Source organism: Loxodonta africana, chromosome 3, assembly GCF_030014295.1.
Source record: "Loxodonta africana isolate mLoxAfr1 chromosome 3, mLoxAfr1.hap2, whole genome shotgun sequence".
Taxonomy (NCBI): domain Eukaryota; kingdom Metazoa; phylum Chordata; class Mammalia; order Proboscidea; family Elephantidae; genus Loxodonta; species Loxodonta africana.
This window is the reverse complement of record NC_087344.1, coordinates 67,641,453-67,654,318: the sequence shown is the minus strand read 5'-3', so window position 1 is coordinate 67,654,318 and position 12,866 is coordinate 67,641,453. Positions and strand designations below refer to the sequence as shown.

At 36.3% G+C, this 12,866-nt stretch overlaps 1 protein-coding gene across 1 annotated transcript; it reads left to right on the top strand.

Annotated features, from left to right (window-relative positions):
• Window positions 1-814: 814 nt before the first annotated feature.
• Window positions 815-12,559, top strand: PTP4A2 (protein tyrosine phosphatase 4A2). The gene is made up of 5 exons (XM_023554472.2): window positions 815-1,302; window positions 3,457-3,549; window positions 7,328-7,458; window positions 8,832-8,906; window positions 10,118-12,559. Exons 1-5 carry the CDS (start codon window positions 1,207-1,209, stop codon window positions 10,224-10,226), a joined length of 504 nt encoding a protein of 167 aa, XP_023410240.1. The 5' UTR covers window positions 815-1,206; the 3' UTR covers window positions 10,227-12,559.
• The last annotated feature ends 307 nt before the right edge of the window (window positions 12,560-12,866 follow it).

The window sequence follows — 12,866 nt, the reverse complement described above, 5'->3', positions numbered from 1 at the left end:
CTTCTCTGACCCTCTTCCTCATTTCTCATGGGTAGTAACAGCTACTCAGAATTGTAAGGAAACGTAGATAATATTTTGGAAGTACGTTGTGAACTCACATCATAATTGGGGGCCAGCGTATATACTTTGAATAGAAAGAATTTTCAATCCTTGGAGGAGAATTTTGGTAAATAGCCTTTACCTATTCATAGATACACCATATGTAAGTAAAGAGTGTTATGAGAAAGTTCTTACCATCAAAGCAGAAAAACAAGGAGATCGTTGGGCACTTTATGAATAGAGTCCATGGAAGGAAGGCTTCTTTAAGTTACTGGCCTTAATCATTTAAAAATGACTTGAATTAGAAATATCTTACCATCCCAGGAACTTTGTTGAGTCCAGTTTTGAAGAAAAAAAAAAAAAAACCAGACACACTTGATTTTCGAATCTCTGATTTTTGAAAACTCTTTACATAGTTCTTAGATGGCAGAATTTAGACTTGGTCATGTTTCAGACGTCTACACTTACAACAAATGCGTTCTTTACTTCTGGCATTGTGTTTACTATGCTGTCAACCTCCAGTTCATTTTACTTATGCTTCCCTCCCCTCCCCCCAGGTTTTTCGTTGGAATATACGCTGCACATTTATGGCGATTCTGAGCGTGAGGGCAGACTTCTGCCAGGCTCAGCACAGCATTTTCGCTGACAAGTGAGCTTGGGGGTTCTATGTGCCATAATTAACCTTGCCTTGAAGACTCCGGACACCGAGACTGGCCTCAGAAATAGTTGGCCTTTTTTTTTTTTTTTTTTTTTGTTAATTGCAAGCATATTTCTTTTAATGACTCCAGTAAAATTAAGCTTCAAGTAAACAAAGGTGGAAAGCGACCTACACTTTTAACTTGTCTCACTAGTGCCTAAATGTAGTAAAGGCTGCTTAAGTTTTGTATGTAGTTGGATTTTTTTGGAGTCCGAAGGTATCCATCTACAGTCATTGTGGCCCAAGTTGAATTTGGATTCGAGTGGATTCTAAATACTTCTGCTTATCTGGAAGAGAGAAGCTTCTTAAGGAATAAACAAGTTGAATAGAGAAAACACTGATCGATAATAGGCATTCTAGTGGTCTTTTTGATGTTTTCTGCTGTGAAACATTTCAAGATTTATTGATTTTTTTTTTTCATTTCCCCCATCACACTCACACACACGCACGCTCACTTTTTATTTGCCATAATGAACCGTCCAGCCCCTGTGGAGATCTCCTATGAGAACATGCGTTTTCTGATAACTCACAACCCTACCAATGCTACCCTCAACAAGTTCACAGAGGTAAGATTGTAGCATGGTCTACCTTTTAAATTGATTTATTGGTTAAAATCTCATTAAAAATTAATGCCATTATAAAGAAATCTGGAGCCCTGGTGGCACAGTGGTTAGGAGCTTGGCTGCAGTTCGAATCTACCAGTCGCTCCTCAGGAACCACATGGGGCAGTTCTGATCTGTCCTGTAGGGTCACACTGAGTTGGAATCGACTCAACCACAACAGGTTTTATAAAGAAATCTCATATTACAAAGCCATTTACTTTGGTGATTGGCATGTGGATGGTTTTATTAACAATCCTTGGTTGAACTGGGTTGAATTTGTAGCAACGGATTTTTAAAAGAAGAGCATTTTTAGAATTTTGCAGAACTTTAGAGATTATTTATGAGTCAGAATCGACTCGGCAGCAACGGGTTTTGTGGTTTTAGAGATTAGTACCATATTTTTTCTTGTATCCTTTCTACATTTGTCAGCAGTTCTTTTGTCATACTTTCAAATAATAAAAATAACATTTATTGAATACTTAGTATGTATCAGGTAGTATGTATTGTAATTAATTTTATGCATTGTATCATTTATTCTTACAATAACCCTATGAAATATAGGTACCATTATTCTCTCCCTCTTATAGATGACGAAACTGAACTTCAGAACAATTTAGTAATTTGCCTAAAGGTGCACAGTAAGTGAAAGAACAGGGATACTTAACTGGTCTCAGACGTTGAAGCCCATGTCCTACCCCAGATATTCTAATTGCCTTGGTAAAGAGCCATCCCAAAACTATGTAGCAACAGTAATCATCATATATACGGCTGAGAAAACTTGAGGAATGAAAAGGTGTTAGGTAGCATTTTTTATTTGATTTCTTTTACTTTATCTATGGAGTAAACTTAGAGGTGGGCTTCTAAGCCCATCCCTCTCATTTTACAGATGAAATGAAAGAGGTTTTGATTTGCTTAAGGTCATGAATACTTACCATGAAAAATTCTACCATAACCTTTCAATGAATAGTTACTATGGAGTTCATTTTAATGGAATTTTTAGTGGCATTTTGAAACTTGTTTTTAAAATTCCTGACTCAATATAATACTTAAACTTTCCTGAGTGTCTAGGATAAGGAGGCTTTTCTGTGAAAGGTCCTTTAGCAATTAAAATAACTTTACTGTTAGATAACTAAATGGTGGACACTTGCAGGGATATCACTGTTCCTGCTTATTTATACCTGTAATTCCTTAAGCTTCTTAACTTTGTGTACACAATGTGCAAGTTGACTCCAGGCCTGTATGCCCTCAGGTTGTTCAGTCACCTTTAAGCCTGCCTGAATTATGGGATACTATTTTCAGCTTCTGGATTCCTTGGCTATAGACTCCAAAAGTGGCAGAGGCCACTGTCCTGCAACTATAAAAAGATGTTGGTGGCCCTGTAGAAAGGGTTTTAAGGGTGCAAGGCTTCTGGCTATAATTGTGTTAGCTAGCTTTTTGATATAATACCATTTTTTTCCTTTCAATTTCAAAACTACTTTGTTTCTTTAAGAAATTATTAAGTGCTTATTACATAAAAATCAGAAGATACACATTAGCAAAAAGACAATTTAAAAACACCTGACTCTTTATACCTGGCTTCCAGGTGTTTTTCTGTGCATATACGTGTGTATTTATAAGTAAGTGTATAAACAGGATCACACTGTATGTTAAAAAAAATCATCTCCCCAGCCTCTCTAGGATTTTTTAAATAGCCATTATAGTATTCTGCTGTATGGATGTACCATAATTTACTTAATCATTCCCCTGATTTTGGACAATGTTGTTTTCACTTTTTTGCCATTCTAAACAGCTGTGGTGAATATGCTGGCACCTGAATTTTTATGTATATCTTTAATTATTTGATTAGTGTAAAGTCCCAGAATTGGAATTTCTAGAGCAAAGTATATATGCACTTTTAAAGTTTTGTGTTACACTCTCAGTTTGCCCTGTAGAAACGTGAGTCTTCTTAATAATCCCATGGACAGTGCATACATGTCTTTTGCTGAAATGAGAATTATTATTTTGATCTTTGTCTATTTAATAGGATAAGAATGATATCTTGTTTCAATTTATAATGGTAATTTCTGAAGCTCTGGTTGCAGATTCCAAAAGCAAGTCCCTTTGTTTTTCTTTATAAAGGAACTTAAGAAGTATGGAGTGACAACTTTGGTTCGAGTTTGTGATGCTACGTATGATAAAGCTCCAGTTGAAAAAGAAGGAATCCACGTTCTAGTGAGTGTGTAATGTTTTAATTTTTCACCTCAAACAAGTTGTACCTTTCAAACATAAAAGCGAATTTGTTAATTTTGACTTTTAAGCTTATTATAATAGGAGATAGTGTTCATGGCAATCTTTTAAAATTTCTTTTGATTAATAATTTGGCAGTTTTATTCATTGTGCCCTTAAACTTTGCAGTTGTAGAGTATTTTCAACACATAAAAAGCAAAATTTAGTATACACTTATTTCAAGAAAATAGTAATTTTCATTTTCTTTTCTTTAGGAAACTAATGCAATACTTAGTTTTTGTTTCCAGGATACTGGTTTGAATCTAATTGGAAGTAATTTCCATCAGACTTTTTTTTTTTTTTAATATGCTTAAGGTGAAAGTTTACACAGCAAATTAGGTTCCCATTTAACAATTCTACACAAATTGTTGAGTGGTACTGGTTACATTTTTCACAATGTGTCATCATTCTCATTCATTCTGTTCAGGTTGTACCATTTCCAGCACTCTAGTTTCACTGTCCCCTTACCTTCTCATCTTTGCTGTAGAGTAATTTTTGACCATTTGGTTTCATTTAGGGGATATTTTAAAAGAGCTCATTATTCACGGGTGATATTCATAATTTTATGAGGCAGTCTGTTATTTAGCTAAAAGGTGACCTCAAGGGATAAATTTTGGTTTAAGGTTTAAAAAGTATCTCAGGGTGGTAGTCTCAGGGAGTCCTCTAGTCTCAACTGGTCCAGTATGTCTGAACTTTTCTAGAATTTGCGTTCTGTTCCACATTTTTCTCCTGTTGTATCAGAATCCATGTATTGCAGCCCTGGTCAGAACGGTTGGTAGTGGTAGCTGGGCACCATCTAGTTCTTCTGGTCTCAGGGTAGATGAGACCATGATTTGTGAAGAGTATTAATACTGCAGACTGCTTTCTTTTCTGAGTCTTTGGTTTCCTTCTTTCTCTTTTTTTCTGGATGAGTAGAGACCAGTAGTTGTATCTTAGATGGCCACTAGCAAGCTTTTAAGATTCCAGACACTACTCATCACACTGCAATGTAGAACCCACCAGATGCTCTTCAGTTTCTGATGGACATACTCCCCCGCTTTGCAAGTAAAAGATTAATTACTTAATATTTTGTGGATAACTTCGGTGGGGAGGAGGGGAGGTAGGAAAAAATGGTAAGGAGAAGACAACTTGTAGAGTAATCCATATAGTTCTGATACTTTTTTGTAGGTTTCTGAGAAGTTTGTATGTGATTAGATTTCTTTCATAGTTCAGTTAGTTCAATTGGATCATAAAGTGATTGGAATTATTTCAAATTATGCTTTTAGTACTTAAATACGCTGATTCATTATAGGATAGAAACAGAAGCCTCAGATTAGGTAAAAGATTTCTATACCTTCTTCCCTTAAATAGTTGTCTAAATTGCAGGAGCAACTTTTAGAAGGATGTAATGAAATGACCTTATAATCTTAGGTGTCTTAAAGCTATTCGATTTGATTGTGGGAAGGCAAGGCAATAGAAAGAGACCTGAGAGTTCTCAAGTAGTTAGATAGGAGGAAATTAATAAGGACCTACTGGTACAAGGTTATGTTCCTACTTTGTATCGATAGGTAGTTCTGTACATGTTATTACATTGGTCAGTGGTTGGGAAGGCAGTTCATGCAAAGAGAATAAATGTCCTGTTGGTAAGGCAGTGGCTTCATAGCTGATAAAATTTCCTCACCTCCTGGTGAAAAAACATAAAAACTGAATAGCTGAACATCATATTTTTTAAAAAATGTGCTTTAGTAATATGGCATGGTGATAATTTGCTTGCATTCCCATTTCTAAATGATGTTAAGGTCCCTGGGTTGGGAATTGCTAGGGATTATTTTAAACGTGTAAAGTGCAGCCATCTTTAAAAAAGACAAAACAATTTAAACTTCTGAAACTGAGCTGAATGCAAGTTCTTGTGCTGTGAGAATGTTCTTCAGTGGGCAGATGAGAAGTCAGTTTGTTGGACAGATGACAGGGTGAGAAAATGAACTGCAGATTGACCCATGGTCTGTTTGAATCAGTAATGTTGGTGCACACCTTTGTGAAATAGAAATTAACTAAAGAACTTGAACTCCTTTGTAGAAGATAGTGGTAGGTCTGAGATTTATTCCAGGCCTTTAAGTCTAGGTTTTTGTTTTATTTTGTTTTAAATAGCTGTGATATCAGATAAAATTAAAGGTCTAACATAAGCTTGGAAAAACAAGGAAATTTAGAGTTAAGTCTGGAATTTCTTTCCTTTTCCCAGTCATAGAGATTTTAAGATAGTATACTTTCACTAGGTGAAGAGGGTTTGGGGCACTCGACTATAAGAGAATATCCCAAAAATAAGACCTTTTAGTCCTTTGAATGTTCTTGCAAATCTGAGACACATTGGAATAATGGTGAACTATTGGTGTTTTCAGCAGTGTCAGTTTGAGGTCCAGATGCTTCTAAACTAGTACTTTAATGATTTTTTTGATAGAAATTCCTCATATAAGTAAGTGAAGTATGTTTTCTGGAGTTGTTTCTTAACTAGGTATATTTTAGGGAGTATTAGAGGAAGAAACCTCTCAACTAAGCTGCCTGCTGGTTTTATTGCCATTTACAGTCAAACTCTGGAATAGTGACATTTATTATAATGATAGCCATGACAGCCCTTTAATTATTGGGTGTGGTTGGTAGGCAAATGTGATGTGCTGTCCTGGCTAATTAGTTACATGAAGGGTTCTAGTAGTGCCGATAACGACTGCAGAGTCAATTTAGTGCTGTCACTTTTTTCTTTTCTTCTCTAGTATCTTAATGTATTCCTATTCAGCCTTATTGGAGTACTTATATTTTTAAAAAATTCCCAGTGTTCTTACATTTCTTTCCCTTAAGCTAGATGGGAGAGAGGGTATGTAAAATGTGCATTTCCCCTTCCTTTCTTCAAAGCTGATTTATGTTGCTTTCTTATTACCGCCTGCTGGGTAGCAAGTTCGGTAAACCCCTGACGGTACTGTGAATACATGGGGTTGGTCTTAATTGAAAGACAGCCAAAGTCATGAATACAAAGTCTGTTTTTTTTTTGCTCAGGATCCTATCTTGTGGCATTGTGCTTGTTGAGTGGGATATGTTTAATGTAGGCAGGGCTTTAAAAATATTTGGCATTGGTGCTTTTTTTTTTTTTTTTTTAATGCATGAACACAAAGATGGTAGTATGTTTCTGTTACGATCTCCTAACTATTGAAAATTTCCTGTCAACCTTTCTCCAAAGAAAAGCTGTCATAACTTAGAGCCATCTGGAGGATAATCCTCAAAAATATTTATAGACATCAGTGAAACACTAGTTGGTACACTTTTTTGTCAGAGTGGACTTTAAAATCATATTTATATGTATTGCATCCTCTCTTACTTTGCCTTGGCTTCAATTACAGTTTTTTCTATTATATTTAATTAGTACCGTACTTGGGTATAATATTTGGGAGACCACTAGCTTCTTACACTCTGATAAAAAAGATTTCTGTACAGCAAAATTACCCCATGCCGACGCTTACAATACTGACTATACACTTCATAAAAAAAAAAAAAGAGAGAGAAGGCTAATTTATTTGGCAAGCTTGAACTTAGACCTTGAACTGTATTTCAGTAGCAACCAGAACTATGTTTTTAAGAAAATGTATTAATGGTACAGTTAAAATTAGGCCTGCCTTGTGTACTATGTGCAGCTATTGAGCATTAGGATGTTAATCCTATAGAAAATACCAATTTAATATAAAAGCTCTTTTCTTTCCAGGATTGGCCATTTGATGATGGAGCTCCACCCCCTAATCAGATAGTAGATGATTGGCTAAACCTATTAAAAACCAAATTTCGTGAAGAGCCAGGTTGCTGTGTTGCAGTGCATTGTGTGGCAGGATTAGGAAGGTAAGTTCTTACCATTTTGTCTGTGAGTTCATTATCGTGCCTGAGTAAGTCAGCTGAAAATTTCACTTTGGTATTTATTATATTAAATAATAATGAATTGCCTGAAAGGAAGAGAAGTGAGAGTAAAAACTGGCATACTGATTTCTCAAAGCAGCTTTTTGTTTTATCTCGTCTGATTCTGATGCCATAGTGGGTTTAATGGGTGATGGTTCAGAAGTTGTTTTGAAACTGATTTAATGTAATTACCTTATTTTGAGCTCAAAATACAGTTGTAATTCAGTATGTTTTCTTCTCCTCCTCCTTCCAAGTCATCAAAGGTTCAGGTCATTGAAATGGGCAACAAAATTAAGGTCATTTCAGAGTTCTGAGGATCTGTACATGGTTTATTCTTGAAGTGAGATGAGTGAGAGTTATTAGGTAGAGAGCAGATGGCTGAACTTTAAACTCTTGGGAAGGAGATGTAGGAAGAACGAGAATTGACTTTGATTTTAAAACCGTTTTTCTCTAGCATTGCTTGGAATGGTGTTGCAGCAGTCAGCAGCAGCAGATTAAATGCCAATTTATGATGTGCACTTTGACTCAAAACATTAGTGCAGGGAGCTGTTGTTGCCTCTAGGTAGTGGTGACTCAGGCTATTAGCTCTGCTCAGCCGTTTTGTTTGCTGTTTTCCTTTTTTGCCATTTTGTATAGTACATTTTCTTAAGGGTCAGAATTTTCAGTCTATCCTGAAGCTGAGGGTGGTGTTCTATTGGGGCAATTTTATAACCAGTAGCTATCCAGTTAGGTAATCCAAAATTGGTGCCCTGTAATTACTATTTTAAAAAACATTATTACCTTTGTCAGAGTTTTAAAAGATATACTTAATAGAGGACCGTTCCTAGTTAATTCCTGGCACTTTCCTAGCTCACCAAAAGGATTTTGTTAAAGAAGTCTGTCTAGCACTTTTTTGGTATTTGATGAGGAAATGATACTAAAATTGATTGGGAATGAAAATACTGAGGCACTCGAGATAAATAAATTTGGTCATTTATTTTGCTGTGATAATGGTTAGAGACCAGAGAAGAATTTTTGATTGATACATGATGATGAGAAGATTTTTTATGTCATGTGGTGGTGTTTTAAAGAGTAAAAATCTCTAAATATAGTGTTAGAGTTTAGTGCTTTACTAAAAATAGAAAATACCATAGAATCTATAATGATAGAGATTTTTTACTGTAGGAAAAAAAATCAAATGTTTTTGTATACAGGAGAAAGGAAGGCTCCAAGCTTAACTTTGCTTTGGTAATATGTAATCTATGGTCTCTTTTTTTTTTTTTTTTAAGTCTTTAATTGTAAAGATACTTGAACATTTGCAAATGGGTTTCTCTCCGCAGGGCACCTGTGTTGGTTGCGCTTGCTTTGATTGAGTGTGGAATGAAGTATGAAGATGCAGTTCAGTTTATAAGAGGGTGAGTATGGAGTTTTATGTTCAGAAACATAAAGTAAGATCATACAGGAAGAATTTTGGAAAATATCCAATTGTTGTATAGGATAATTTGCTGTTTTTGGCTTAAAACATTACTTGAAGATATAAAAAAGAGCAAGTGTAAAGAGACTCAGAATACTACTGGCTCCCGGATTTAAAGTTTTTCTAATTTGGGCCTAATATATGTCCAGTATATTATTTGAATATCTAGGAGTCTTGAAAATGAATAGCTAGGTAGTAGAGTCTCATTGCTCTAGTGTCCCTTTTCATGGATGTCCAAAATACTTTGCAAATGTAATTCTTAATATCCCTTAATATTACTGAGAGGCAGGGAAAAGTCTACAGAGTGAGCAGTTAATCACTGGGGATTCTTAAATGACCTGTTCAGGCACAAAATCAAGGTGGTGGTGCCCAGACAGAATTTTGGCATCAGTCTGGAATAATGGGTCATGCTATTTTGTTGTTCAGAATTCTTTGGCAATTTTTCCCTTTCCCTTTCCCTTTCAACTCTTCTGTTTTTTAAAAAAAAGACTATTTGTGACAAAACTAAAAAAACCAAACCTGTTGTCATCAAGTTGATTCTGACTCAGAGCAGCCCTGTAGGACAGAGTAGAACTGGTGCCCCATAAGGTTCTCAAGGAGTGGCTGGTGAATTCGAACTGCCGACCTTTTGATTAACAGCTGAGCTCTTAACCCCTGTGCCACAAGGGCTCTATTTGTGACACTGTTTGTGACAGAGGGCATTAAATATATGGTAGCAGCTCTAGGAACATATTTCAAAGATTGCTGTGTATGTATTTTGAGCAAGCTTCTTTACCTTAGTATTGTTTTCTTTAACACCCTAAATCTTTGCTACTAATTCTAATCTGAAAAATATGTTACTCTGTTTGGGAAGAGAATAGTCAGCTATCTATGGATAAATCATTCTGATCTTTATTAAACCATTAATAGACAGACTAGTTTTTTTTTAGTGAGAGTCAGTAAAAAAGATATGTTTATTCCTTTTAGGAGGGTTCAGAAAGTTCATGTTTCAAATGAGCTATTTCAATTTAAAAAATGGTGTGGTATGGGAACTATGCTGGTTTTCAGCTATGTAGAGTTAGTTAGAAAGGTGTTAGGCCCTAAAGAATGCATTCCAGTGAATCAGGCCGCTTCTTTTTTTACACGATAAAATTTTCATTCTTGTGTTTTCAGAAAACGGCGGGGAGCATTCAATTCCAAACAGCTGCTTTACCTGGAGAAATACCGACCTAAGATGCGATTACGCTTCAGAGATACCAATGGGCATTGCTGTGTTCAGTAGAAAGAAGTGTAAACAAAGGCTGACTTGATTGTGGCATTTAGAGGGGGAACTCTTGGTACCTGGAAATGTGAATCTGGAATCTTAACTGTGTCATCAAAGTAGTGATGGATTCAGTACTTCTCAACCACTCTCTTAATGATTGGATAAAAAGCAAACAAGAAATCCTTCTGTAACGTAAATAAAATGTGTAAGAAAAGAAAAAGAGAAAGGAAAGAGGGATTAATTCAGCGAAGGATGATTTTGCTAGTGTTGGAGTTTGAATTTCTGCCAGGATTGAATTATTTCAAAATCTTCTTTTTTTTAACTTTTACAAAATAGGTCTCTAAGGAAAACCAGCAAAACATTAGCCTGTGCAGAGCCATCTGTTTGGGGAGCACGCTCTTCCACTATGCTTGGCACATAGATCTCCCTGTGGCGGAATTTCTTTTTTTTTTTTTTTTAAGTGGGGTTATATTTTTCCCCATCTCTTCTTCTTTCTCCTTAGCCCTGCCCCCCTCCCCCCCGACCCCATACAAGTTGTAAATGGACTAGGAGAAGTCCTTGTTGCTGTAGATGTGTGTGCAGTCTGGCAGCCTTAAGCCCGCTCGGGCACTTTTAGAAAAAAAAAAAAAAAAAGCAGTGGCATATATGTTATATGATCCAGGTGTTTTTAGTCTTCACTGATGATGGGGTATTCACGTTAGTTTCTTTTTCTGAAAACCCTATCCAACATTAGGCAAGGTAGCCAAGAGCATTCTTGTTTTGGTAAATTAAAAATTAGTGGGGAAATATTTTAAGAGAGGAGTCTCTTTTCTCCAGAACTTAGCTGAGTCAAATTCTTCCCTTTTTCAACCAATAAAGCTAAGTGGGTATCTCAGAAACCTTTGTTTTCTGAAGGGAGGACTCCAGGTCATCACTAAAGGAGTGTCCAGGCAGAGTTAGCACACTTTCTATACCTCGTAGAATTGTGGGCTGTAGCATTTCTCTGATTTTCTGTCTAACGTTGTCAGAGAATGCTGGTAGTTCAAATTTTTTATTTAGGACTGATTTATACTCTGAGTTTTCAGAAACGGTCAAAGGAGTAGCAACAAAGACTCAATATTTTGGACCTGAGAAATGCCTGTGATGGGTATTTTCCTTATTGCCCCCTATATGTATAGTTCAGCTTTACCACTGATTGCCTTGTTACTTTCTTACTAGGTTCTTTTTGAGATTTAAAAAAAAAAAAAAAAAAGAAATCGCTGGCTCAAAACCAACAATGCCTAGTGAGTATGTGTCCACAGGCCATAACAGGGTAGGAGAAAAACATAGAGCAACCCAACGAGTAGCAAAGACACTGTGTTGCTTGTGAAGTGGTGTAGTAGTGTTTTTACAGTTTCTTTACTGGGTTAAATGTGCTAATCTAGACGCATTGTTTTTCTGCCCCTTTGCAGGGGCAGTTGTGACTGGGCTGCATTGACAAAACAAGTTGAGGGGCACCATCAGGGGCTCTTGCACTCTTTTCACCTAAATATTACATATTAATAGTGCTCTGTTTCTAAGGCTCTGAATACAGGCTTAGGGTCGTCTTGTCCTGCTGGAATTTGCTGTGCAGAGCCATAAACTTCCCATTTTTTTAAGGATCAGCTAGGCCAGTAGGAATGGACTGGGACCGTGTCTCACACTGATGATACCTCAGATGTTGGCCGGCTATGTGAACTGCCTATTTCCTGTTGCCGGAGTTGTTTTGATTTTAACTAAATGCAAATGTGTAGATTTTCTTCTCCCCATCCCAGAAAACAAAACAAAATAATGCTTTTTGAAATTGTTTCTAGGATTTTAAAGTGAAAAATGATGGTACTATCCAAAATTCCTTATTTCAGAACATGACAGTAGATTCTTTTAACATAGGCTAAAGATCAAAATGACATACCCTCTAAGCTCTGATGTCTAATGTCTATTGACTCCAAGATTTTTGGTCAATACCATAACAAACCTTTTTCCTTTGACATGCTCTGATTTTTGTGGAGTTGGGGGATGGTGTGTGTGTGTGTGTGCAGCGTCCATCAGCATCAGTGCCTGCCTGAGTTAGGAAAATGACATTCCTGGTTCTGTGTGAGATGGGTGTATAAAGCAACATTAGACATTAGCCCTCATTTTTGTTTTAAATTACAGACTAATGTTAATTGTTCTCAGAACTGGATTTTTTTTTCCTCAAAATTAAAAGTTTTTTTTCTTTTGGATTTAATGAAGTATTGCTAGCTGAAGCCAGTTTGACATGGTGAGAGAGATGTCAGACTGATGAGAGGTGTGCAGCCTGATTTGAAACCAAACCCTGAACCCCTTTAAAGAACAATAAATCGTATTTTACATGCTCTTTGTGCATTTGTTCTCCACTGCCAGGTTGAGTCTGATTTCTGTTTGCCTGGGAAGTTTTCTGTTTTCAGGTTCTGCTTTGAGTCCTAATTTACTGCAAGTGAGGTGAAATAGAAATTGGGGAGTTCAGAGATTTCATGCCACCCAGGTGTTAAATTAGAGCAAACTTAGCTGTAGTTGGGATACATCTGGTACATTTTCTGGTTTGGGTTTGGACACACTGTAGGAATTCAGCATCTTGCCTTCTTCCAAAGGATTTGTTTATATCACAGATTTTAATAAAGCATTGCAACTTTCTACTTGAAC

Coding starts and splice junctions, on each gene's coding strand:
- PTP4A2 (XM_023554472.2), top strand. CDS start 1,207: ATGAACCGTCCAGCCCCTGTGGAGATCTCCTATGAGAACATGCGTTTT. Junction 1,303..3,456: donor CCCTCAACAAGTTCACAGAG/GTAAGATTGTAG, acceptor TTCTTTATAAAG/GAACTTAAGAAGTATGGAGT. Junction 7,459..8,831: donor TGTGTGGCAGGATTAGGAAG/GTAAGTTCTTAC, acceptor TTCTCTCCGCAG/GGCACCTGTGTTGGTTGCGC.